This window comes from Mchenga conophoros, linkage group LG19, assembly GCF_057382185.1.
Source record: "Mchenga conophoros isolate Kocher_MC1m ecotype Shallow Benthic linkage group LG19, M_conophoros_male_GT1.1, whole genome shotgun sequence".
Classification (NCBI taxonomy): Eukaryota; Metazoa; Chordata; class Actinopteri; order Cichliformes; family Cichlidae; genus Mchenga; species Mchenga conophoros.
The window spans coordinates 11698700-11725264 of NC_140544.1; the positions used below are offsets into that span (position 1 = coordinate 11698700).

Below are 26565 nucleotides of genomic sequence, written 5' to 3' on the forward strand. Positions count from 1 at the left end.
ATTATTTACATTTTTTTTAACTTATACAACAGATGATACATAAGGGGGAAAATGCCTCTGTATTCTGGTAGGTCCTGTCATATATTAAAATCCTGTTCGGCCTGAGGTGTCCAAACCTACTGTGCAGTCACATAATGTCTGAATTTATTTATAACCATCCACTTATCTAACTTGTACCAGGTCTTTCAGACTTGTTTGTATGATTCCAGGAGCGTTTTCCTGAGAGTTATCCTTAATACTGCTAAATCCCCACTTTACTTCAATATACTGTATGCACAGATGTTATCAGTTATAAAGTCTGTCACATTTTAGACAAGATTTTGCCTCATACTGTCAATGTTCATGGGCAGAAATGACCAAAAAAAATAAAAAAATCAGTGTAGCTGAAATAATTTAAAAAGTTTGTTTTGGTTTAGAAGATTAAAAAAAAATCTTCCACAAAAAACGAGGCGATCGCTACATTTCAGCAGTAAATTACATTACAGTCACATGAATTTGACACTTTTGAGTATTAAAAAAGAAGAAATTCTGATTTGAGACCAACATTTATTCTGTTAGTGCAGGCCCTAGTGTTCAGTCAGCAAAGTCTTCCTAATAAGCATGAATATAGGGCGACGACATACACACATTATTGAAAAAGCTTCTGTAACACATGTGTAACAGGCACTGAAGGTGCATGGCACCAATAACTGACTGTGAATAGTTTAAAAACAACAAAATTCACTACAGATAAATTCAAAGTGTTTCCATGCAGAGAACAACAGAGACATTATTTCCATGCACTCCACCGTTCCAAATATACAGTTTATACATAGGTTCATAAAATTATAAAAACAAACAGCTGTAAAAATTGCTAAACCTACAAATTAAACAATAAAAATAATACTACGACACATTTCACATTTTAATGTGTGCTGCTTATCATACACCGTCTCCACATGGAACTAAAAACAACAGTTCATTCATCCAACTACTAGTTGAAAAGAACTTGAATATAAACAGAGTTCTCAAGTGAATAACCAACAGCAGTGTGTGTGTGTGTGTGTGTGTGCGTGTATTTGATGTATGTGACTGTGAGGTCCTCAGAGTCCGAACACCATAAAAAGTCATGAAGAGTCTTTATAAACTGGTCTCTACCACAGGAGCGGCTATGACCGACGCTTCAGCCTTTGCGGCCTCTGACGCCACCTGCTGGATGTGTGTTACACAGATCTCCTGCACCAGAGGTCCGTTGGCCTCCTTCCACTCTCTGAACTTGTCTGAGGTAAGCTCCGGGTCAGACAGGATCTGTTCTATTGCCTGCAAGTCCGCCTCTTTCGCCTGGGCAAAAAAAGTGAAAAACTGAATATGCATAAATTATTTAACTGTATTTTTTTGCTATTCGCAAACTAAAAAACTAAAAACTAAAAAGGGAGGTGAGAAATGTACCTTTAATGTGCTGTTGAGTGTCCTGATAAGGTGCAGCTTGTCATTGACAGCCTGGTTTTTGCAGCGTCTTACGAAGGAGGTCCTAAATTCCTTTTTCGTGGATGGTTTACGTTCTCCTATCGGCGACAGACTGGCCTCCTTCAGGTGAATATACAGCTTCTCCATCTCATCGGAGCCGTTCTCATGATTGCCTGCAACAAGACAACACACTTCATCATCATCATCATCATCATCCTACATGCAGTGGTTGCATTGAGTAAATGCCTGCTAAATTAATTCAAATGGCATGCAGGTGAGTCAATTAGATTAGTCACAGATAGAAAGCTCAGAAAAGGAATAAGAATGTTAACAGTCGTATATTCTGTTGATCACTGATGCTAATCAAAGTTCTGAGAAACAGGAAACGTGCTCTGCTTCTTAGAGCTGGAAGTGGGCCACGAGAAAAAACTGCATATATTAAATATTCACCTTTATTTTGCGTCCTTAAAACTTCCCTCTGATCTTCCCCCTCAGCTGAAGGCGTTTCCTCATTAGATTCAGTGCCCGAGGAGTCCTGGGTGGCCAAGTTCTCCAGCCTTGTTTCCTCTGCCGTCTCCTTTTGTGGAGGCTGATGCGAGTGGACCTGGGCTGAGCACACCACTGCTGTTTCCCCAGCAGAAGGAGATGCCTGCGAGACGAGGTCCAACCAGGACTGTCTTTGCTTGGTGAGCGAAGAGGCGGAGCTTTGAGATGTGATCGTACTGACAGGTGAGGAGAGCGAACCGTTAGCTTCGCTGGGGACTGCAGAGGAGTAAGGGGGAGGAAGGGTACCCTGAAATACAAATACATTTAAGTTAAGAGTTTTTTCTATTAATTAATCCCATTTGGTTCCACTTGGTTTTATTTACTTGTAATAAAACATGTAGTGTCCCTTAAAGACACAGCTGCCTTTGCAAAAGTTGTGACCGTGTGTTTAATCTAAACAGAATGTAAATCTTTGCTGAACATTAACAATTAAACTGCAGTTATATGCTCATTTTGAATTTGGCTGCATTGACTGCATTCAGGCTGTTTATTACCGTGACCTCACTTAGTACAGAGTCATTCTAATGTTCTCAAAGTAGCATGGCATCTTCTTGCTGAAATAAGCAAGCATCCAGCAACATGCTTGATGGTAGCATGTTTCTCCAGAACCTGTACAGGTTTGCAGATGCCTTCACAGATGTGCATCAAATTCAAAATGAGCTTATATTAAATGAAAAGATAAATGTTGGCTCTTATGGATGGATGTGCGTCCAGCCAGAACCGTTACTGACCTGATGTGTGCTACCAGGCGGACCGGAGGCATTCGAGGAGTCCCGCAGGGTCTGTTCAGAGTACGGTGGAGGAGGTATCTCTGTGGTTTCAGCTTCTTCGTGATCACTGGCTTCACTATAACACTCTGAACATGAAACATGGAGACACACAAGAAACAAAAACTTCAAACATGTAACCAACAAATGTAACCCAGGAAAAATGCCTGTGGGGCCCCACAGTGGGTAGTTGTTGGTGAACTGTGGGGCTGTAAACCCACACTTACCCCAAGTGGGCGTGCCCACCTAGATCCTGCTGCAGTTGTGCCCTTTGGGGACCTTACATGGGTTTTCTGTGGGTAAGCCCACGTGGGGCTTACAGCAGTTTTGCTCTTTTTGGGCCCCCGAGAGGGAACTTTGTGGGCAACCAACAGTTGTCTTACAGGGACCCCGAACGGCAAAACTGCAGCAGGATCTAGGTGGGATTAGTTTGGGCTTGCCTTGCCCACACAGCTCCACATTTAGACACTGTGGGCCCACACGGGCATGTTTGCTGACACATTATTTATGATAAGGAAGCATCAAAAAAGAAAATATATTGTGGAGAAGAGACAACCATAGAACATGTTTTATTACACTGTCAGAAATATGAGGCTGAGAGAAAGTGGCTGGTTCAAAACCTCAGTACAACGGAAGTTAAACTGGGGTTACACTGCAAAAGAAGTCAATGAGTGAAAGCTATAACAGGCCATATTTGGTTTAATAAGACTTTAGTGTTTCATTTTTCTCCTCTGAGAGCAAGTGGATCCACAGTGTAGTACAGTTTATCTGATCTAAGGATCAAGTGGTTTGAGAGTGAGAGATATAGATCCCCTGAGGGTTGTGCCAGGATGAGCATCTGCTGTAAAAATCTGTGGGGCCCAGGTGTGCCATACATTTCATATTGGTCTGCCCATAGTAACCCCACACGGGGCTGAAGTGGGCATGTTTGCTTGGAAAGTACTGAAGAGCTATATGACAATTAAAAACAAACGATTCCGTTGCTGATTAAAAACTTAAATAGTAAATTTCTTAAACTAAAACCCAAACAAAGTGAGATGTTGGAAAGCTTCAGTGACAGAGGCGGGGAACTGAAACAGGTGCTCACCGGCCGAAGCGTTTACTTCTGTTTGCTCATACTGAATGGAGGCCAGCCCAAGCTTATTCACCCACCTGAAACAAAGAAATGATCCAACTTAATTGCAATTCTGATAAAATATTATAATGCACATAAAATGTATACATTTCCAAACACTGTTTTAGTTGACATGACTCACAAGTTCATGTCCTCGTAGCTCTCGGCAGCAAAATAAAACATCATAACTTGCGGGTGACAAGCTTTGAATGCACTGAATAGGGAAAGACAGACGAACAGCAGTTTAGTGTTTTGAGGGTTAAAAAAAAAAAAAAAAAAAAGACAGTTTTACTGTTATAACTGTGATTTCATAGATCACACCCAGCACTGTTTGTGAGGACTCACTATTTCTTCTTGCACTCGATGGCTCTGTCGATCATGAAGTTTGTGAGGTCGATGTAGCCTTCAGCTTTTTCTGCCTGCAACGCACAGATTGAACAACAGTGAGTATTAGAACACAACTTTCAAACCACTTCCCCACACGGACGTGCGCGTCTGAATTGCAACAGGCAACTTCTTTAATTTCCTCGTACTGAGTGGTGGTGACGTACAGCAGGTCTGACTGAAGTTATCGTGCCAGTAAGTCAAACAGATGTAGATTAGACATATATGTAGCAGCGGGCTATTAGTGACACGGTCACATTCAGGAAGCGCAGTGTCACCAGCGCTCGCTGATTCCTGCAGTGACAGACTGGCAAGGAGACAGCTGTGGAGGAAACCAGTATGACTAACCTGCAGCCCTGACTGCCTAGCGCACATCTGTGACTCACCCAGTGTTAATTCTGTGGTCTGTTACTTAAGCTGTAATAAAATTTAGTCATGTTTCATCTTTTGCTATTGTTAGCGTGAGACAAAAAAGCATAAAAGCAAATAAAAACACATGAAACCACATCAATCACCGGATTACATGTTCAGTCAAAAACTAAAGTACACATTGTGTATGTGCCACCATCCTGCTGCTGTAAAGAGTGATTACAGCACTTAATCTGCAGCTGATACAAGTTCTCAAGAACTACCCCGATTATTTTTAACTATTTTATGATGATTAAAAAAAAGATCATCAGACAGTTTTAAGATTCTTTTAAGGCGTTTTTTTGATGACTTGGGTGTAACACTGTTGTACTTTGTAACTTTTCCTGAAATTAGCAAAAATAAAGAAGATATGCAAGATACTCTTTAAAAAGGGCAACACAGATAGGATGACACACAAAATATTCCAAAGAGTGGTGGAAAACCAAAAGAAAGAGGTGCAACTTTAATAGCTTCCTTATTTTTTCCTCTCTCTTTTGATATAATTCTCATCATTACATTATATCTTATAATCTTGCAAGATAAATTGAAGAAGTTGAAAAGCATGCAACTGATATAGAGAAGCAGACTTATCTGTGTTAAATATTTTTGTTATCAGGGATTGTGCAATTGTACACTCTAAATAGCAACCAGCTAGTCTAAAACCCACATTAGTCTTCTAGTCAGAGGGTGTTTTACTCACCAGCTGGTTGGTATACCAGTAGAGAGCAGTCTTCTTCAGCACAAACCAGTACTTCTTCCATTTCATACCCAGAAAGCCTTTGCTTTCTTTCTTCCTGTACAGCCAGCCCTGGTGGTCTGGCTGGCCGAGCTCTTTGACCGAGATCCGTCTTCTGCTCATCGTACCATTGCCTTAACCAGACAACAGCGCATTTAGTCACAGCATCAGAGGAAGCAGAACGTTACAGATTTAAACATCCAAACACAAACAACCAAAACGTTTCCATTTCAGTCTAAAGAGCTCCCGGAGTTTGGTCGATAACCAAATGGACCTCTAAAACTAAGAAGCGCGTGAAGCATCCTGGAAGAGTCAAATCAAAAGTGCTATTCTACCTTCATCCTACCCGTTACCGATATGAGTCAGTCAGCAAAAACAGTATATATACAAATTAGTTAGAGTCTCAGAAGAACCCAAAGGCACGGCTACACAGAGCCAAGAAATAAAAGAAGTGAAGTGAAAGTAACTGAACTCGTCTAAAATCCCTCTGCACACGCCAAGTGCACCCCTGCTTCGCATCCACCCACTACGCTTTCTAATTGCAGCTGTAGGCTGAGATAAGTGACAAGGTGATAAGGCAGGACTCACCTCCTCGGCTCTTCTTCTTGGATTTGTGTCGGAGGGAGACCTTTGAGAGGAGTGCAGAGGAGGGGTTGGGGGAGGTCAAAAAGAAAAAGGCAAGGGGGTGAGCAGCAGTTTCAGACCACACAACTGAGAAGAAGAGGCTGTCTGAAACATCCTGTTTTCACACTGAGTGTCATGTGCATTTTCTCTATCTTTCTACATGCTGTTTAACACCTCCATTAGCATCTGTGACTTGTTTCTTATTGGTCTCCTTTTATTTGTAACTCTCTTTGCTCCCCAGTGAGTCAAACAAAACATCCACCTGGTGGTGTCTAAACTCTGGGTGTATACTGCTTACATTCAAATTAGTTACTGATAAATAGGGAAGCAGAAGTTTCTAATCCTTTAAAGAGAGAGCGAGTAAATGTTAGAAAAAGACAAAAAAGAGCTACTTACAGGGTTGTAGTCATCGGCAGCCATTGAAGGAGTCACGGATATGGGGAAAGCAGCCTGTTGAAAGAAACACCTTATTCAAAATGTGTAGGTTGGAAAAAAACAAAACAGAAATGAGCAGAAAAGGAGAAAAAAAAATTCTTCAGTGTGACAAAAGGATGTGGCGTCACGGGTACAGCAAAGACAATGTTTCCCAATCAGCTTTTTTTTCTCTCTTTCTTATTGTTGTTTTGTTTTTCAGAGGATGGAAAAAACTGAATCGAACATGCTCAGAAACAGCAGAAGTTCTGTGGAAGCAGAAGCTCAGAGAAAGGTTAAAAACGTAAAAAGTTAATGCTCATGATCAGCACTGAGTCACAGCACAAGTGTCACAATGATCAGTGTCAGCAGATTTGTTTAATATGTGACACACACAGAAAGTTGTCTCACAGCAAAATGAAAAGGACTCTTCTGCAAAACGACATCGTGCAAAAATCTATTTTTTCCCAAACAAAGAATCAGAAAGATTTTTCTCACTTTGCAGTTCAAGCTCATAAATGGACAGTAACGTTGTGAAATCTAAGTTGCCTTTATTGACCAACTTCCTCTAGGTTAAGTTCCTTTTTTTTGAAATGCCAAAACTGTTAGAGAGAAAGAACATCAGAGACAAAACTAAGCACCGTGCTGCCCCACTGGGTGTGAAGTTAGAGAAAATGAGAATCTACACTGTGGGTTACACATTTCAGAGTACTCTGAAACGTGTAACCCACAGGCATTTTTAGACTCTGTGGCAAAACCAGGCGGCGAGTTGTTCACAGGGTCCTGAGCCCTGCTGCAGCTGTCCAAGTTTAGCCACTTACCGGTACCACAGCTCGCCAAAGTCCCCAGCTAGAACAATGAAGAGAGAAAGACTCATACCTGGTTCTTTAAAAGGTTCGTCCAAACAGCTAAGTATCCTCTGTGCCTCTGACAGTGATAATAAACCATCACTAGAAGCTCTCATCAATACTTCTGTACATTTGTGCCTTGCACAACACAAATGTATCATCACTTTGCTTTCCGGGTGTCAGAGCTGAGAGGCTGAGTGTAGGAGGTAGATGCCTATCACCACACAAACCACTGCCCAAACCTGACTGAGAGTGACTGCCTGCCTGTGTTTAGTAACTAACTTCCTCTTGGAGTTTTCTCTTTTGCACATGTTAAGAACCATGTGTAATTTTAGTGGCAAGATCCAGACTGAACAAACCTATCTGCAGATTTACGCAACTATTCTTTGAGGTTAGATGCAGCAAGAGATGAAAAATGAAATATTCTCTCTGTATGTAAGATGCTCTTTTATATCACCATTAAAGGAGGAAGTTGACACTTCACCTGAAAATAAGATTTTTCTTCTGAAAGTAAGCTTTCGGGAGAAAAAGAATGACGCAATTTCTCGACCACTACCTGAAACAAATACCTACAATTTCAAAAGAGCGAAAGAAAATCTGCGTCTTACAATGAAATGACATTCACAAAGAATAGAGGGGAATGTGACGTGTTTACAACCAAATACTTTTCATACTATTAGGACTATTTTGCGAAGTTTGAGACAAATTTGGTTAAATGTTAAATAACGATTTTCTGACTGTAACTACTGAGTGTAGTTCAGCAGTAGCCTGACTGCTTGTTGTCCAGTAGCTTAATGGCGAAACAAAGTCAAAGAAGCCTGCGGACAAATGAATTAGTCCGAGCTGCCAGTAAAACAAACACTGTACCTTCCACCATAACCTCAGAGAAAGTAGTCTGTCTCGAAACCTTTGCTCAAAGGTTGACCAAACTTTGCCAAACATGTCAGGAACATACGCAGAAAGCCAAAGAGCACGTTCAAAGAGACGCCGGCTGGTTTCAGGTGAGTTCAGGTCCTGTCTGGGCGTTACCCTCCAAAGAAGGCACCACCCAAACTGAAACTGACAAAGTGACAAATATTTTTGACTCCCCCCAATAATTCAGATATAACTACAGGGCTAATTTTTCGCATTTCATGTTCCCCCCACTTTCCCCACGCATCTTTCATTCATTCATTAAATTCAGTAAAATCCATTCGTTTTCGCAGTTACCCCACCTGACCGCAGGGTGTCGCTAAATCCCAACTGTGTAACAGCCTTGGAACCTCAGTGAGAGCGTCATAAAAGCATCATTTTTACCCAACACACACATTTGTCTTTACAGCTGTTGTTGTACTTGACGCGTAAAATGTAGACGGGACTGTTCCACAGACTTGCCTGTGTAATTCAAAACACATCATTGTATCATTGTTTCAAACAGCTGTGACATTCACAGTAACTCACGCTGAGTATGAAAAGCAGCATTTCACATGTGGTGAATGCAGAGGAAGTCCTCACTGATGCTTACAAAGCACTTTTTTAAAATTTTTTTTTATTACTTTAAGAGAAGTTGATAAAAATCACCAACAACCGCCTGCAAGAAGAATGAGAAATATAAGCGGTTCAGTTTACACCCATCCACTCGTTGCTTAGGGAAGCTGTTCCATGGCTATCAACACCCTTCGCTGCCTCAGTGGGGAGCGAGTTTTTAGCCACAGCATCACTGCCTGAGCTGTATCTGTGCAGAGGCTTGGATGTTCTGGGCCACGTTTGGCGGTAAACCAGCAGACACATTCCTGAGTCCTGCGTTATTATAGTCTCCATTTTTACTAAGCCTAAATAGACAGGGGCCTCGTATTTCTTTCCACTTGCCATTGTACAGTAGAAAGTGGTGTGAAGTGACGAGGAGGCCTTCTTTATCTCGCTCACATTCGCGCAGGCTTGTGGCTTCCTCTTTGCTTCGCTGTCACCCTATCTTTCTCATCTGTATCAAGTGACTTCCTCGATTTGCCCTTAACCTCGCAGAAGCCTTTAATATTTCAATTAAACGTGCTGAACTAAACTTAATAGCTCATGATAATTCACGCCCGTCTCATTTCTGTGCATTCTACTGGAGCTATGTATTGGTGGAAGTGAGATAATCTGGCCTGCGACTCATGTCAAAGGATTCAAGGGAGTGCTGATTGGTCACACCAACTCAATCTCCCATCATGATCCGTGCTGAGAATTGTCATGGCACTTACTTACCCCCACCCAGAAACTGTGTGTGAGACAGAAAGGGGGGGCGGGGGGGGTCAAACAGAGTGGCTATTATTTACCAGGGGACTCTCACACAGTGTAAAGGGGGAAGGGTGCAGTGGTTGGAGATGATATCAGATTCTCGCTCGCTCAGTTTGATGGCGCTGCATGCCCCTCGCCGGCTGTTGTTGACTGTGCAGTTGCCGCTGATCATGTCCTGAATTTTGATTTTGGTGCACAAAGCTCTGAATTCAAGACTGAAAGAACTTAAATCAGAAGTTGGTCTGCAACATATAAACCTATATAGACACAAATAGTCTAAAAGGAAGCGGTTGATGGCCTCCCATATACCACGCCTGCATCGGCGTGGACTCCCTGTGTCCAGCCATCTTACCCCTGTGGAGGATTGACAGTAACCCGTGGTACTGGGGTGTGTGGTTTCACTGTGTGCGTCCTCAGTTAACCCCTGCAGTCATCTCATTTCCACAAATGCTAAAGCTAGAAGGTGCACGATCAATTTTCTACTAACAGCACATTCAACAGAGAACGAAGAGATGCAGTCTTCTGCAAAGTGATACTGCTAACACATAAAGATGATCTGTACCACGTTAGTTTAGAGATTTAGCACAAATTTTAATTTAGGATTTTGTAGTTTAATAAAAAAAATTAACCTGTCAAGGACACGATTTATCCCCAACATAAATGTCTTCACCAAGTTTTACGTAAAATACACTTTTTGAATTTTATTTCATATCCCAAATGTCAAATTTAAGATGCAGGAAAAATCGAGACACTTAGAAAGATTCATCCATATTAATAAAAAAACAAAGAGCTTTGCAGTGCAGACTAAGCTTTGTGTGCAGTGTAACAGGTCAATCATTGAAGCTCCAGGCCATTCCTCACAAACACACATCATTCAGGTGCATGCACTTCATTTTTTCAGTGAGAGGAGCTGATTGTTATTTACTTACTGCTTGAGAAAAGGACCACGATCGTAAATGTGGATGATTATACCTGTAAGAACAAGCGAGAGACACGAAAGCCAACACATTAATAACTGAAAACACACCACATGCACTGATGTCGAGCAGTGCTTTCCAGCAGACTTATATCATACACCAAAGAGATTCATCTCACATTACCGCAGTGTATTTTGAACATTTCCAACACATACTTATTGCTTCCCAGCTAACTGCTCATTATCTTTATCTGTGTTCCAATCTGACTCTGATTTGGCAAAGCAAAAGCAGACACTTACAGGTTGGGATTTATTTGTGAGTGCTTCTGATAATACATTTGGAGACCAGTCACAGGAGCATGCTGGAGAAGAAGGTCGCTCCCAATGTTCTGACTGTTCTCAATACTGAATTGCCCTCTGCTGGGCCTAAGCCAGTGTGTTTTGTAGGCTGTGAAATGGATTAAGGCTTGCTGTCCTTCCCCTTTAATTGCATTTTTGTTTTCCTCCCTCTCAGATTATTAAAAAAAGATGATGATAAAGATTGTTTGAAAAAATGGTTTTAATAGATGACAAAGAGAAATCTGATGCACCGTTACATTCCTCGCCTCACCGTGAGAACCCCCCCCCCCCCCCCCCCCTCTTGTTTTTACAGATTGACCAGCCTAAAATTAATATGACACACGATTAAATCCGCCGTCAATCAAATTCCTTTCCCTGCATCAGTGGCACATATTCATAACCGCCACCAGCGATGAGTCAACTATGTATCTATGAGATTTACAATAGCATCTGTCTATATATCCTAATTGTGAGTAATGTTTTTGATCAAGCGTGCAATAGACCGGATGCAGTGCGCTTGTGTGCGGCTCTTAGAATAGAAGCACCGGGCTGGGGGTGGGGTGCAAGGCGTTTAGTCATCTATTGGGGTGTTAATGTGGGGAGTCACACTTCCCCAGGCCCTGCGTCCAAGACAAGAAGAGATCTATGGGCAACGCATGAGGAGAGGGAACAGCAGTCCTCATATGTCATCATATTTGGTAGTGGGATGGAGTTATTTATAGTTGGAAGCGGATTTAGCATTCGTCATAACAGTGACATTTCTAAAGATCTCTGGGGGATCTTGGGGGTGGATGGACACATTGCTGTGTGGGACATGTTGGATGCTGAGGTGCTGAGACAGAACTATGTTAAAAAAAAATAGGCCACAAATACTCTTTCAGTTTCATTATAAGCTCTAAATTAATTAAGGAACTTCAATAATGGAAAAAGTCACGTTGTATCGATAGAAATGACTAATGCTCTGCAGAGGACGTTTATCAATCTCTGTAATTAACATTCTGTTTTACCAACTACCCATCAGCCACAGCAGTAACCTTCACTTTGGAGGTAGTTCTCTACCGGGGAGCCAGTTTGCATAATCGTTCTCCAGGTTGTACTTAGACACTTTCAGTCTGGCTTTACGTTGCCTCCTGTGCAGAAGTGGCATTTCTCTGATACCTCACCCTCCCTGCAGGGTTCTCGTGACTACAGTTCCCGACTTGGTTAAGTCTGTGAGGCTTGTTCTGCACTCTGTGGCTCTTGATAATACTTTACACTCCAGTTGTCCACACTTGCAAAATCTGTGATAACTTTGTATATCCATCTCCTGCTTTGTGAGCATCTAAACTAAACGGATTTCGCTGGTTTTGCTACGATGCTTTCTCATGACACAGATCAAATCCTTACTGAAGTTTTTATACTGTGTGTAAATTAGAAAATAATTATAATCATTGCTCAGCAGTGGATGGTTTGTTTGTGATGCTCAATAAAAAAGTCAGTTTTACAGGATGCTAAGATGCTACCTATGCTTTCTAAAGTAAACTAGTATGTGTAGAAATCAGAAGTTGGTCTGCAACATATAAACCTATATAGACACAAATAGTCTAAAAGGAAGTGGTTGATGGCATCCCATGTACCACGCCTGCAGATAGTATGTGTAGAAATGCTGTGCTGAAAACCCCTTACTCTGTTAGACGAAAACTTTAGATTTCATTGGAAGACTAATAATTTGGCCTTTATTTGTAAATGACAATAATTTCCGGGGTATATTCATATATAGACATAGTATGAAGAGGTCCCTTTTTCAGTAACCATCTCTCCTCCAAATAATTCATTTGGCTAGTTGAAAATCTGGAGCATTAGCTGTTGTGTGCTTGCTTTTTGTCTTAAAATAGCCAGATGATTCATGGTTTGAGAAACTAAGGCTATTCTATGGGGTGCAACAGTTTGTGCAACACACAAAAGTGCACGCAAAACAGAAGTGAGAGTGCCCAGTGAACAACTGAGCGACAGAAATAGTGTGTCAAAGTTTCAGATTTGGGAAACTGTCTGCTCACAGGCCAACAGTGAAGAAACAACTTCCAGGAAGATTTGCAAAGAAAAGAATTTTCAGAGACGGACAAAAAAAGGAAAATATTAAGATGGGCAAAAGACCCCAAAAGTGAGGGTTTGGGGGTATTTGGAGAGTAGTTTAGTAGTGACAATGTAGGAAATTTGTTCACTGCCCTACGACATGTTATAAATATTTAGAGAGCAGTCAGCTGGTATACTGCCTGCACACAACACAGCCTCTGGATCTGAGTCTTGCTGTTGTGGTGGGAAAAATGTTGGACGTAAGAAGTGCCCATCAAACCATTCCACATTGTGGGCTGCACTTCATAAAGCACGGGCTAACATTTATCCAAGACTGCTTTAAGAAAGTGACAGTAACAATGTAAGAAGTAAGGTCTGTAAAACTGTGATGGCTGTGATTGGAAGAGTCTCTGCAGACGTTTATTTCTAAATCGCTTTTTCAATTCAGAGCTGAAGAGTAGCTGAAGCCTGCCACGGCTGACACTGGGGGAGAGAAGGGGACACGCTGGACAGGTGTGACTGCTACATGATTGTTAGGTGGCTCAGGGGAGCAGGTCATCTACTAATCAGAAGGTTGGTAAAAAAGTATCCTCAGCAGGTCACGCAGCTCCAAGTTGCTCTCAGATGTATCATCAATGTGAAAGGTGAAGATAAAAGCACTTCTGTGATAATGTGTGAATGACATATGGTGTATGAAATGCAAAGCCAGTCCTATTACAGCTGTAGCAGCACATACACTGCATCATCGTACAGGACAACATGTCCACCACAAGGGAGCCACACAAAATGATCATTTCCACTAAAACGGAAGTATTTTACTCTCACTTTGCAACTAATTTATTTAAGATGTCACAGACCTTTGACCAGCAGACTGTGTGTGTGTGTGTGTGTGTGTGTGTGTGTGTGTGTGTGTAGGAGAAAGAGGGAAGGGAACTCACCGGTTGAGGAAGTCACTGCTAGAGTGCCAGCTGGATCCCTGTGATAAATAAAGATTTTTAAGTTAACGCATGTGTTCTCAAAGCCTCAGTCTGAATGTTGAGACGCTCTATGTTGATTAATATTCCTTTAATGATTTTCTTTAAAGTGACTGAAGATCTGTGTGCTGCGTTCTTGCAGGGCACTAAATTATGCATGGATTAAGGAAATCTACAATATTTGCTTGGTAAGCTTTGCAGTAAAATAAATGATTCTGGCAAGAATAGGAAAAACAAACGGAGAACAAAAACAAGTAATTGTGATTTTAGAGTTAATAAAAAGAATGCAATTATATAACAAAGGCAGAATTTTTATTTTTGTTTTGTGACATGCACAAACTAGAAATACTTCAGCACATCGTTCCCTTGTAACCATTTGTGATGTGTAGGCATAAAATGTTAGTGGTTAGCAAACGTATGCAGTGGGATAAACAGAGCGCAGGTAGTACTTAGGCAGACCACAGCGTCTCAGAAAGTGCAAATTAGTGAGGACCGCAGGCGACTACAGCTCAGCAAGCTTGGGCAGAGCAAGATTTTAGGAGGAAGAAGTGAAAGAGAGATAAGAAGACAGGCTCCTCTCAATCAGTAAATGCATGCATGGTGAAAACATGGGCAAAGAGAGAGGTCAGAGAGGCGGGAGTTCTTCGTGGCTGTCAGAGCTTCACCTTCACGACGAAAGCTGATGATCAGTCCCAGGAAAACGCTTTAAAATCAATGAAAGTGGCAAAAGCCATCAAGTAAGGTAATCCTAACCTGCCGTTTTAATGTTTAAAAGGCAACATATGTGCCAGAAAAGAGATGCCCCAGTGGAAAAACCTGCTTTGACCATATGGCTCCCCAGCTGGAATCAAAAGTTCAAAGAGGGAAGTGGTTACATAACCATCGCCATCTGACACCAACAAAAGGTAACTTCACGTTAGCTATCCTGTTGCACTGAGGCCAGGTTCACCTCAAAGGTCAAAGCAGGTTAGAAAGACAGCTGGCTCTACAGTTTGGTCCTGGCGTGGAAATTAATATATATATATATATATATATATATATATATATATATATATATATATATATATATATATATATATATATATATATATATATATATATATATATATATATATATATATATATATATATTTTTACAACCAAACATGCCATTTAAAGTGTATAAACTGAGGCTGAACGGAGCTCAGCAGGGTTGCAGGAGAAGATGCATATTACAGTGAGACGTTTAGCAGCCACTCCACACGCACCAGTAAAATAAAGACAATACAAAAATTGACTGAAATAAACTGCAGTTTTTAATAAATCGCTATTCAAATCTTACAAAAGGCAGATAAAGCAACAACAGACACTCATTCCCTGTGGCTTCTTAAATAATGCCGTCATTCTGCCACTGTTCAAAAACACTGGCATAAAAGACCAGTTTACTGTCAACCAGCTGTATATAGAGGCCCTTTAGATGGGTGCTTGAGCTGAAACACAGGTTATAAAGGTTTACCGAGTTGAGTGCATAGCCTTAAATCATGCACAAATGTTTGCTAGTGACAAGATAAACACCTTTAACAACCAATGCAGCATTTTTCCACTAAAGTGACAGTAAAAATCGTATGCATAGCTTTACAAGAGGCAACCATTGGCAGAAGTTAATGTAAGCAATCACAAAAATGAATTTGTTTAAAAAAAGAAAAAAAGCAACATGACAAGAAAAACAGCCTCGCTAACAGACATGTGCTGCTTGTCTAACTTATTCTTTTTTAATAACTTATTTATGCAAATGAAAAGCAAATAAACAGAGAACCGAACTGGTCGAGAGCTTCAGTGTATTAAATAAGCGACGTGAAGAACATCTTAGCCGAAACATTACATGATATGTACAGAGATGTCCATGTACAGCAAACGAGGCCCAAAAAAGCCTAAATCTGAACACAACTGTGTCCTCTTGATGCTGAGGCTTGTGTCAGAGATGAGGGTTGTGTTAAAGGAGCGATGACTTAATGTAGTGAGTACTACAAAAGCAGGTTTGGTTGAGGAGTAGCAGTTGTAGTTGGTAGTAGTAGTAACACCAGGGAGGTATGGGAGAGAGGAGTGTGAGAAAGCCCGAGGACGTTAAATGTCAAAGGCACTGAGGAAGACAAGACAGGAACAGGAAGCCCCGGACAGGAAGCGCATCATCAGTGAGTCAATAGCTTAAGCCGCGTGATCCAACTGACCAGTAGTGAGCGCTCTGCCGTCGTGCGCTTGGAGACGGGAGCTACCGGAGCCTTTTTCGTGTCTTCCTGGTAGGGGATGGTGGCACTGTTGTGGAGGTCTGAGTTGGAGTAGTAGCGGCTGCCCCGGATGTGGTCCACTCGGATGAGATGCCGTTCCCCTGCAGGCCTGTAGGGTGGAGACACCGAGGGGACCTCCTCAGCAATGGTGGGGATCCTCTCGTTACTCAGGTATCTGTACAGGAGATCCTCACCTAAAGCAAAGACACAATGACAGGTTATTCTAAAGTCTCTAAAAATGCTTTGCAAATCTTTTTTAAATATTTGACTTGTTTTCTTATTGAAATTAACTAAGCAGCAACTTAATGGGCTGAAAAAATAATGATGTGCGATAAAGTGTAGTTCCACTAGTGGCCACTTGAGGCTGCATCCAATTGTGAGTCAATAAATTTAAATGATAAGTTGCACACACCTTTCCTTCCCTGCGCCCAGGGCTTTGCGTAAGGATCAACCACTGACAGACAGGTGTCTGCAGGCATGGACAGCGGCCGGGGCTTACCTGTAGACAAAAGTTTCAGGCTTGTTAATTGTTCTGAAAACACATTTTCTGAGTTTCTGTCAGAGGAATATTTCTAAACCACTGCGATGAGAAAGTACTGACCACGCGAGGGTTTATGCTCCCTCATTCTGGGCTGGACCACCTTTGCTTCGATGGGACAGCCGGCGCTTTGCTTGTCAAAATCGGTGCAGTGTCCTCTGCTCTCCTTGTCCAGGAAGGAGTTAGGTGACTCAGAGCCCTTTGGTCTTTTACTGATGCTGGAGAAGGCGTCTGTTCTCGCCTCTCTGGACGGAGGAACAAATGTTCATTAACTTATCTCCACAGCATGAGGAGGTGGAGGATAAAACAGTCGTAGTGTACGGACGGGTGGGAGCTGAGTGGGCTGAAGACCAGCAGAAGAGAAAGTGCAGCAGGAGGGGGTGCGAGGTAAAGTGATCACGAGCCGGGACCACACTCATTATTCATCAGCTTTAAAGCTCTGAGTTAGGCTGTAGCAAAGGTTGACTGGGGGTGTCTGAATCCCTCACAGCGGGGGGAGCAGGTGGCCTCCAGCCTTCTTGTTTTAGTACTTTACTACTTTTAGAGCTGAAGTTTCCAGTAAATTAATAATCGGTGCACATGAAACAGGATGGCTTACCGCGGCGTGTACGGCATTAGAGGAGGAGGCGGGATGTACAAGTCCAGGATAGCCGGCTTCTCCTTTTTGGTTGATCCATTAGCTGAACTGGAAGGAGACTGGGTTCTAACGAGGGACGAGTTATTCTGAAAGAATACAACACAAGCGTGAGTGCCTGATCTAATCTGGAGAATAAAGTCTTCTCATTCCACCTTATCTGACTGCATGTACAGATCAGTTTGTGTTTCTGCTTATTACTGTTTCGGCTAATAGTTTTTTTTCCTCAGCCTTAAATTAAGACTTAATCTGACTTGCTGGCTAACGGGAGGAGTTTCCCAGATGTGGTGAGACATTTAAGTTCCTGTATGTCGGGCCTTCTTGTTTGAGGCATGGAAAGATTCTGAGTGTAGTCCAAAATAGCCTGACACTTACCACAGTTATGTTTCCCCAACATCGTCCTTGAGTGTTACTCTGCTATTCTCATCAGGGAAAAATTACACATCTGCTGATACAGCATTGTAAATGTGATATATGGCAAACTAAACATCCGACTGGGGATCTCGTGAAACACTGCTCTCTGCGCTTCTCCAAATAGCTCAAATAGTACAAATTATATACTATTACAAAACCAGTGTCATTCATTCTCGAGTCACACCGTATGATTTGTCTCTGTTTGGCTCTTCGGAGCCTTGCTATCGCAAATAAACTGAGACGCCTGGCTCTGATGGGCCTGGCTCTGATGGGCCTGGCTCCGATGGGCCTGGCTCCGTGTTAAAAGAAGATGCTGGTGGATGTGTAGACATTGGTCACCTTTGTGCACAGAGCCTCTTTCGTTGATTTGAGGAACCCACTCCTAACTGATATAATCTCATCCTGTCTTCTCCGGCTATAAAAGAGGCTGCGCACACGATGACGCGGTGCCAGAGCTTCAGTCTTGGTATCTACGTTTATGACAGGCTTGCAGCCTCCCCCCTCTGTCAGTGGGGACTCACCTAATTTAGCGTAATGTGTTCATTTGATTATGAATCAGCTCACACATTCCCTCACAGGCTCGATATTTATCCCATTTCCCTTTAAGCTTTCTTTAACACAAACAAATGATTGTGTGTCTGTTGTTTGCTTTAAACCATGACGTTGGGCCGTCTAATAAACTAACCATTCTGAAACACTAAAGCTCGGAAGCTTTATCTCATAGACTGAATAACATCTTGGGACTTTGTTTGCCTCTTTTGTTGTGCAAGAAAAGCTGAATGCTATATTCACTTGAGCCAGCAGCACTCTTTCAGGGTGGCCCTGTCTGGACTTGCTGCTTTGGAACCAACTCCCTAAAAAGCTGGTAATTGTTTGACAATGATTAGACGAGACAATGATGAAAGGAAGCGTGCATGCATGTGTGCATGTACCTGAGGTACTGGGGGCTTCCAGCGCATGTTCTTCAGTGGGGCAGGGGTGAAACCTGTTGTGCCCGTGGGCCTCTTCTTCAGGAGTAGAACCACACCTTTAGGGTCCTCCCTCAGTTTAAAAACCAGGTTTTTTAGCTGCCAGCCCACCTGGTTAACAGGAAGCGAACGCACATGATGCTCATGCTTTTGATTAAAGATTTACAGTATGTATTTAACTTCCCACACAATCTGGGATTCTTACCACAGTCTGATGGTTGACCTGGATCACCTCGTCCCCAGCGTGGATCTTCCTCGTCAGGTCTGCGGGCGACTAAACATAATACATAAACAGCCAAGGTCAAAACCAGATAGACCGCTTTTATTGAACTATTCTCAAAATGCTGTGGAAACTGGGCGGCGCTCTGGTACCACTCGTGGCTGATTTCTGCACCAGATGAACACTCAAAGATCAGAATCGTGAGAAAAAGCCTCTCAGTGTGTGTGACTATCAGCAGAATTGTTTTTCATGTCACGAAGATGCCAAACGAGATAAACTGGTCATTATAAACGATGATTCAGGTTGTGATTCAGGAGTGGGGACTGGAGGCGTGAGGATCCAACGGTGGCTGTGATGCACGTGTGTTAGTCACTGACTGAGTGTGTAAGTGTGGTGAAAAGGTAAAACTTGTTTGTGTGGAGTGCAGAAAGAAACTATCCCCTTTGCACATGAGCAGCTCTGAACTCCCTCCCATGATGTTACTCAGGGTGCCCTCAGAGAGGAGGATGAAGAGGAGGATGATGAAACTTACAAAAGCTTGTTTAAGAGTACTGGCAGTGAATGAATGAATTTCAGCACTGAAACTGGATAAAATTGGCTCCTGTCCTACTTACATGTTCTGTGGTTCCAGTGATGACATGCAACCCATCATAAGTAGACTTGATGTACATTCCCTGGGTTTAAAAAGAAAAGAAAAATGGTGGATAACAGCGTATTACCAGTTCACACATCGAATACATTCCCAGACAGACAACCCAAGAAGCCGACCACAAGTTCGAGGTTCAAAAAAAAGAGGAAAACAAAAAAATGTTCAAGAATCATTCCTCACCAGACCCTCGCCTGGATTGATGTTGGTCAACTGGACTTCTTCCAAACAAGCCGACTGGCTCATCAGGGGGTCAGAGGTGGTTCTCACGGTCTGATCACAGATGGTGTTCAAAATCTTTGACTGCAGAAGAGAACGCCAAACAAAATGCCTCAGTGGTCAAAATAATAAGCACAAGACTTTAATAAACCTCTCGCTGTGATCACAAGTGCTGCACTTAATCATCCAAAGATCAAGTTATTGTGTGTTTTACAGGTTAGAACTGGCAGTTAGGTTACATTCCTCCTATTCATACTATATGCAAAGACCTGTGTGCCTGACATTAACCTCACTACTGTGAGGTTTAATGCTCTGCGAGGGGCCATTAGTGTGCTTTTAAGTGGAGCGACCTCAACGCATAGGACTGAAATCAGTCCTTTAAACACACCTCTTCTATGTTCCTTTCTTGGTTAATGGCAAATACTATAATTTCTCATCATTAGAGGGTTTTATCGTATATACTTTATGTAGAGTTGATCTTGAGGAGTATAAAGGCAAGAAATAAAAATAAATCGGACTCGTGCCAAATAAAGAATAGAAAAAAAAGCTGGTGACAAAGAGGAGCAATGAAAGAAAAGTGAAGAAAAAAGCTTTTAAACAAAGACGTCTGTAATATGAATTTCAAAGAAAGATAGAAAATGGTAGAGGAAGCCCAGTGTTAGCCCACAGAGTCTGGAGAGTGTCAACAACAGGAAACACTGATTGATGGCAGGGCCATAATAGACCCACCTCCTCCTCTGGTCTTCTTGTACACCCGCCTGCTCTATTCACTCAAAAATCTGACCTTGCTGCTGAAAGCAAGTCTGACACAATGCCCAATTAAAAAGACTTAAAGGCCCATTCCCCACAATACTGGAACTTCCAGGTCAGTTCTTTGTTTGCAAAGAGATGCAGAGTACTCACAACTTCCAGGATCCTTTCTTCCATCTCATAAACACTGCAGTCCTGTTGCAGAGAATAGAAACAGGGAAGAGGAAGAAGTTAGTCGATGGCTCGAGAGCGAAAAAGCAAAAGCATGAAGCAGGGTTTGGGTAAATGGGATATAATCAGAATCCTACATATAGAACTGAGAAAAATGAAAAAAGCCACAAATAAACAGCTTTTAGCTTTAAATGACCGCTTTGCTTAAATTATGTGGATGCTTTAATTACATAACACCCTTTGTGGTTCAGTTTACTTATACTGGAATGAAAATACCATAAGAACAGTCATACAGTAACTATGCGCAGATGACATGGTGAGAAACAGTCGGGAAAACATGTCATCGTGCTCAGAAAACCCTCTTCCAAATAGTCTGCTGGCAGAGAGCAAATATTTGGACGCACGGCCGCTTTCTTCGTTGCGACTGGGTGGGCTAGTGGAGGAGGGGAGGTCCTCTGAAGACAAAGCTGTGATCTTTGCAGATTTTATCAGCAGCTCCTTCACCCAGTCAGTCCAGTCAGCTGGGAAACTGTCCACTGGCCCTCTCCAAGTGTCAGCTAGACAGGACACAGCTGTGGCAACAGCCCCACTGACAACTGTGTCGCTGGCGGGGAAAGAAGGGGGGGGGTCCAGTCTAGAGTAACCCCCCGAGGGATAGCATCCAACAAATCACAGGTGACATGCTTCTGTCAAAACCACAGAGCACAAAGGTATCAGTGTGAGGCTCGTTCCCCCAGAACGCTCACAAGCTACAAACCTGTGGATGGAAAATAAAGGAAAACTGTTGTGATGTGCACAAAGCCAGCTCTGTTGCTCTTTGTAAATGCATTGTACAGACAGCAAATAGGGGGGTCAGCCATGTTTTTCCATATTTCCATAGCTTGCACATTCCACTGGGATAAAGCGGGGCGTTTGTTTTCAAAACCGTTGGCTTGTTTGCACTAACGAGATTTGCGCGACCGTCTGTGGCCGTGAGCGATGGCTTCGCATCAAAGCAGAATGCATGCAGTGCTCCCTAAATATTCCCTTCGATCTGCGTTTTACCGTCTGTTTGAAGGATGAAACTCATTCGGTGAAGGTTCATACATGCGGCTGCCATGTTTCCCTTATTTTGGGGAGGAAAATGAAAAAACAGTATAAACACGAGGTAGGAATAAATGCAATTATAATACATTTCCTGTGACATATATTGGTCCCCAAAAAAATCATGTTTCCAAACAATCTAATTCCAGCCAGGAATATATGGCGGTTTCAGCAAGAATTTAGCTGCTCTTCCATAAACAAACAGCTGCATATTTCTTTTACAGACATGTTTGGATCGCTGCTCTCTTAACTGAGCCAAGAAGGATGAACTAAAAATACATATTTCAACGTTTAGAGGTCGTGAAACAAAACAGCATGTCATTATCAGCTGGCACGACTCCCATCAAGCTTTAACATTTACAGAACTTCTCCATAGTATCAGATCATGAGAAAACGATATCATAGACTTAGACTCCTGGCTTTATTTCTCATTTCTGAGAACTGTTTGTGCTTCCAAAGTAATCCCACATCTTTGTCAGGACCAAAGTAGTCACAATAGACGAGGGCGAGATGAGAAAGAAAGCACTGCGGCTGAGGACAATTTCCTGGGTGTACTGATCCCTGACATTATGGACTTGATCTCACAACCAGTGTGGATCAGATGACTCTCTGGGTGCAGCTCTCTGGGCCTTTGATCAGCCACCAGAGAAGATTTGCATGGTCGGGCAGTGAGGTGCATGGCTGAGAGTGGAGCGCTGGCACGGTGCCGAGCCTGGACTGACTTCACACCTGCAGGAAACCAAGGCCACGGACTGCAGCATGTCACACCTGGGCTTCTCACGTGATGACAACGATGGACTTTATCGTTTGCAGAGAGTTGAACTTCCTTCGTCATCCAGCGGGAAGCGTAAACTAAAGACACGCGGGATTGATGAAAAATGCATACTTTGACAGAGAGTGACCTCCACGCTGACGGGTTAGCCAAGAAGGACGATGCATCCAGTGTTTTATGGCCTTGTCCCATTGTGTGTGCAAACACAGGCTTCATTCAGGCAGAACACATAAAGTGCGATCTCAAAAGCCCCGATTTCTGGGCAAACCTCACGCCGTCCTCCCCCATCATAAAACTAATCACCGTGGCAGACTCCTGTGCAACTCATTTTATTAACCAGTGCTTTCCATGCTAGCCCACTTGCTCTAAAGAAACAAGGAATCCAAACGATTCAGACAAATCGGAAATGAAACGAGGATTTCTCTGAGCCTGTGTGCTTTTTTATAAACTCGATCATGGGATTAGTTGGAAATCGCCCATCCTCATCAGCTGCTGCGAGCTGGCTTAAAACTAGCAAGTCGAACGGCATGTCTCTCCAGCTGCGAGAGGAAGCTAATCTCTCAAGCCTTGCAAGAACCTTTCAGCACCTATCAGAAGTTTATTCTCCACCATAACCTCTCCACTTCACATGGCAGTGTGAGAAATGGATACCCCTACTCCTCCTGGATGACCATGACCGATACACCCACAGTAAATCACCAGAGGCGCTGAAATCCCAGACTCTGGCGAGGAAATAGGCACTCTGGGAAAGGAATTTATTTTGATGCAATAACCCTCTGAAAAAAATGACACCTGCACTCTCAGGAGCCACTTTCGCTGGCAGCGTAAAATGAGTTTCTTATCGGGATAACCCTTGAGGGATAAAAGACAAGCGGATGAATTGATAGGAAAGAAAACCCAGTCAAATAAAGTCTTCCCCATATGCATGAGCAACCACTACTGGTTTCATGAAACTGGCAGAAGCAGGAATAACTATACTGATGCAATTCAAGAGCAACCCTCTGCAGAAATATAAAAGGGTGGTTGCCGGTGCTCTGCGCTATCTGTTAGCCATCTTTCCAGCAGTCTGAAGGACCACCTCCTCAATCCTTCCACTAAACCTACACACAGGAAATGCTTCCAGACGGTTTGGTCTCCCACTGGGAGCATCTCGGAGAAGCAAAAACAGGAACCACATGGCCCGAAGGAGTACAGCAGCCCGGGGAATGTTGGCAGCCACCTCTAAAAGAGTGCTAGTGGGTTTTATGAAACTGGAAGCACAAAAGCAACGTTTACCATTAAACGTCCCCACACCGAGGGGGTCTCCTCATTAGCCAGCACGTGGAGGAAAAGATCCCAAGAAAAACAGCAGCATTTGCAATAATGTGCTCAGACTGCTGGCTTCAGGCTCATGTCATGGCTGCCAGACCACATTTCCCATAACACTCTTCTCCTACACATCTGTGCCCCTGAGCTGGTATGTGCTCAGTGGAAAAAAGCTATTGTGTGTGTGTGTTTCTGCTGAACTAACTAGCATGCAGACCTGCTGAACTGTGGTGGTGAGCTCCAGGCACAGCTGAATGATCTTGTTCTTGGTGGCTGTGAAGTCACTGATCCCTGTAAGAGGCGTCCTGCGAGCAGACAAAGGAGGAAAGAGAGAACATTGGAAACAAGCGATGGACTGCAGAGATGAGCTCAAGTTTATTGTACTCGCTCAGATTGCTGTGTTTGGCCACCGACAGGCTTGTTACTCGTTTCTCAAGTATGCAACCATTCTGGTGCCAGCTTATACTTTTCTGTCTTTTTCTCACCTCACTCTATCTGAAACATGTGCTTCAAAAACCAGTTTGTAGTCCTTGGAATATGTCTGACTATATTACAAATCTTGAAACAAATAGCACTTACTGGCCAGTAGCACAAAAAAATAAGGATTACTTTATTTGTGTGCCAGAAATACGTCTCTATATATTTTATTGTTAATAAACAAGAAACTTGATGCAAAATCATTAAACTGCCGTCTGACCAGAAACAGATCTAATACCAAATGTGCAAAGACTTGCTTGCTGAGCTAATGTGCTGTACAAATACATTATTATTAGAGTCAGAGAAGCCTAATGACCTACAAACCTGAACCATAAATTTTCTTTGGCTCTGCTTGCACTTCAGCATCACAACAACCATTTAAACAATGACATCAATGCACCACTTTAGCCAAGCCTGTCATAAAAAGGAGAAGCTTAATTTGAGCCAGCTAACACTTAATCCTGGCAACCTGCTTAATATGCTCGGCTTTTATGGCGTAATGTGTTTTGGAGCAGGTCAACAGGAGCGCACAGGACACTCTGCCAGCTGGATATAACGATAAGCTGACATGCAAAAGGTCTTTATAATGCTGAAAACGAACTCTTATGTCTGATCATAAACAGACTCGTTTTTTGAATATCAAATTGCATCTTTATTTCAAACTAGTGTGATCGAACGTGACACTTCCGCCTCTCATTAAGGCCGTGACAAAGTGTTACCTGTCGAGCCACGCCAGGAGGCTCTTTGCAGCACCGATCAGCTCCACCACGGAGGTAAGAAAATCGTTAGGTGGCTTTCGCGAGGCGCTTCCATCGTAGGCGGGGCTTTTCCTGCGGTCGGCCGTGGCCATGTGCAGACTGTTGGTGGCAGCTCTCATCCTCACTACCAGATTCTTCAAGTTATCTGACTCCACTCCGTAGTTCTGAAACAGCAAATTAAACATAACAGAACGGTTTAAGAGCACACTCATCATCAATCCTTCTACATAGTCTACCTGCGAGGCTTATGGTCCCACCCTGTCAAAACAAGTTGTGTCCCGTCCACTGAAAGGCTGTAATCATTGATTTGACAGATATGCTTTGAGTTCACTTGTCTGTGAACATCGTGAACAAGACATCACTCCCACCCAGCTCTAGATTTGTTCTGGGGTGTGAGTACTTGTGCCATCACCTGATTCTTATCAAGCGGTGTGAAGTTTTCATTCCTAAGTCTAAGCTGTTTCCTGCATACATTCCTCTTATTTAGAAGAGGAATGTATGCCGGTCTCAAAGATCAGGGAGTACACTATAAACCAGCTGTGAAGTGAGCTGCTGCAGGAAACCTGGGCAGCAACAGAATTCACCTTTTATCAGAGTCGGCAGTGTTTAAACTTTTGCATTCTTGCAGCTGAGAAATTGGAATAATGTGTTTTTTCCATATGTACGCAGTGGAAGGGCAGCCTGGCTCTTGTCCTGGTAAATATCAGCTTACAGGATGTTGCATCGCTGCCAGCAAACGCTGCACTCTGAGTGACATGCCAGGAGCTAAATATGCTTTGCAAGGAGTAACACGGCACGTGTTTGGCAACCAACAAACGAGATCTGCAAGTGGTTAGCGTCTCCTTTTATTCCACCGCCCCTCGCCAACATGGGCTCAAAAACATATATTTGACCAGTTTTAGTCTCCGGGGACACACTGGAATAATCAGACTAGTCAAACAGTAGCTGAAGGCAGCATTATTCACGCCACACTTGGCATGAAATGGTTTGTTGAAACACCATTAAGGAAATGCAAACATGATCAAGGAATATGTGAAAAAAGAGAGAAAAGTCACTTGGTGGTTTTATTCTCATTCGGTGTAACTTTAGCACCAAGGCAGCGTGGCTTTTTCATTAGCAGGCTAATCACACCGTCGCAGCGGCTCTGACTGGCCCACAGATGTCCGCTGAGCTAAAAACCACGTCTGAGCAAAATCTGCGTTTTCACTCAACCCATTTTTCATCCTCACAACATTTCAAGTCAAATTTACATTCTTGCAGTGTCCTTTTTCACCACACCAAGCTAAACAAAAACCAAGATGGCAGATTTTATTTTTGAAGTAAGGCCTTTCTGGGGCTCTTTGAAGACGTTATTCGCTGACTTTAGGCTCCTCAGGAGAAATCAAGAACGGTTATCACAACACGGTGCTTCCTCCCCTCAGACTTGACTATAAAGGACATATCTTTAAGCAATAGTACAAACATTTGCAGCAGGCCCATGATGAAGCCGTGTTCAATGGCTGCAGCTAATGCTTATGTGATGATA

At 42.8% G+C, this 26565-nt stretch overlaps 1 protein-coding gene across 4 annotated transcripts in view; it reads right to left on the reverse strand.

Annotated features, from left to right (window-relative positions):
- Window positions 1-502: 502 nt before the first annotated feature.
- The window catches only part of LOC146551812 (connector enhancer of kinase suppressor of ras 3-like), a 42978-nt gene continuing 16915 nt past the window's right edge, over window positions 503-26565 (reverse strand). The window contains exons 3-25 of one of the 4 annotated variants that reach the window (XM_085256196.1): window positions 25002-25204; window positions 24023-24110; window positions 20628-20669; window positions 19689-19808; window positions 19474-19533; window positions 18845-18913; window positions 18604-18750; window positions 17222-17346; window positions 16687-16868; window positions 16498-16584; window positions 16029-16279; window positions 13786-13823; window positions 10470-10512; window positions 6422-6475; window positions 5990-6029; window positions 5366-5535; window positions 4219-4292; window positions 4016-4087; window positions 3847-3911; window positions 2724-2848; window positions 1897-2239; window positions 1429-1619; window positions 503-1320 (exon numbers count right to left, since the gene is read on the reverse strand). In XM_085256196.1, the coding sequence (XP_085112322.1) occupies window positions 1120-1320; window positions 1429-1619; window positions 1897-2239; window positions 2724-2848; window positions 3847-3911; window positions 4016-4087; window positions 4219-4292; window positions 5366-5535; window positions 5990-6029; window positions 6422-6475; window positions 10470-10512; window positions 13786-13823; window positions 16029-16279; window positions 16498-16584; window positions 16687-16868; window positions 17222-17346; window positions 18604-18750; window positions 18845-18913; window positions 19474-19533; window positions 19689-19808; window positions 20628-20669; window positions 24023-24110; window positions 25002-25204 (2790 nt within the window). In that variant the 3' untranslated portion in view covers window positions 503-1119. Of the gene's footprint in view, window positions 1321-1428; window positions 1620-1896; window positions 2240-2723; window positions 2849-3846; window positions 3912-4015; window positions 4088-4218; window positions 4293-5365; window positions 5536-5989; window positions 6030-6421; window positions 6476-7257; window positions 7286-7315; window positions 8091-8151; window positions 10110-10469; window positions 10513-13785; window positions 13824-16028; window positions 16280-16497; window positions 16585-16686; window positions 16869-17221; window positions 17347-18603; window positions 18751-18844; window positions 18914-19473; window positions 19534-19688; window positions 19809-20627; window positions 20670-24022; window positions 24111-25001; window positions 25205-26565 lie in introns of those variants that run through there. The other 3 variants (XM_085256197.1, XM_085256198.1, XM_085256199.1) reach the window with 3 other exon arrangements.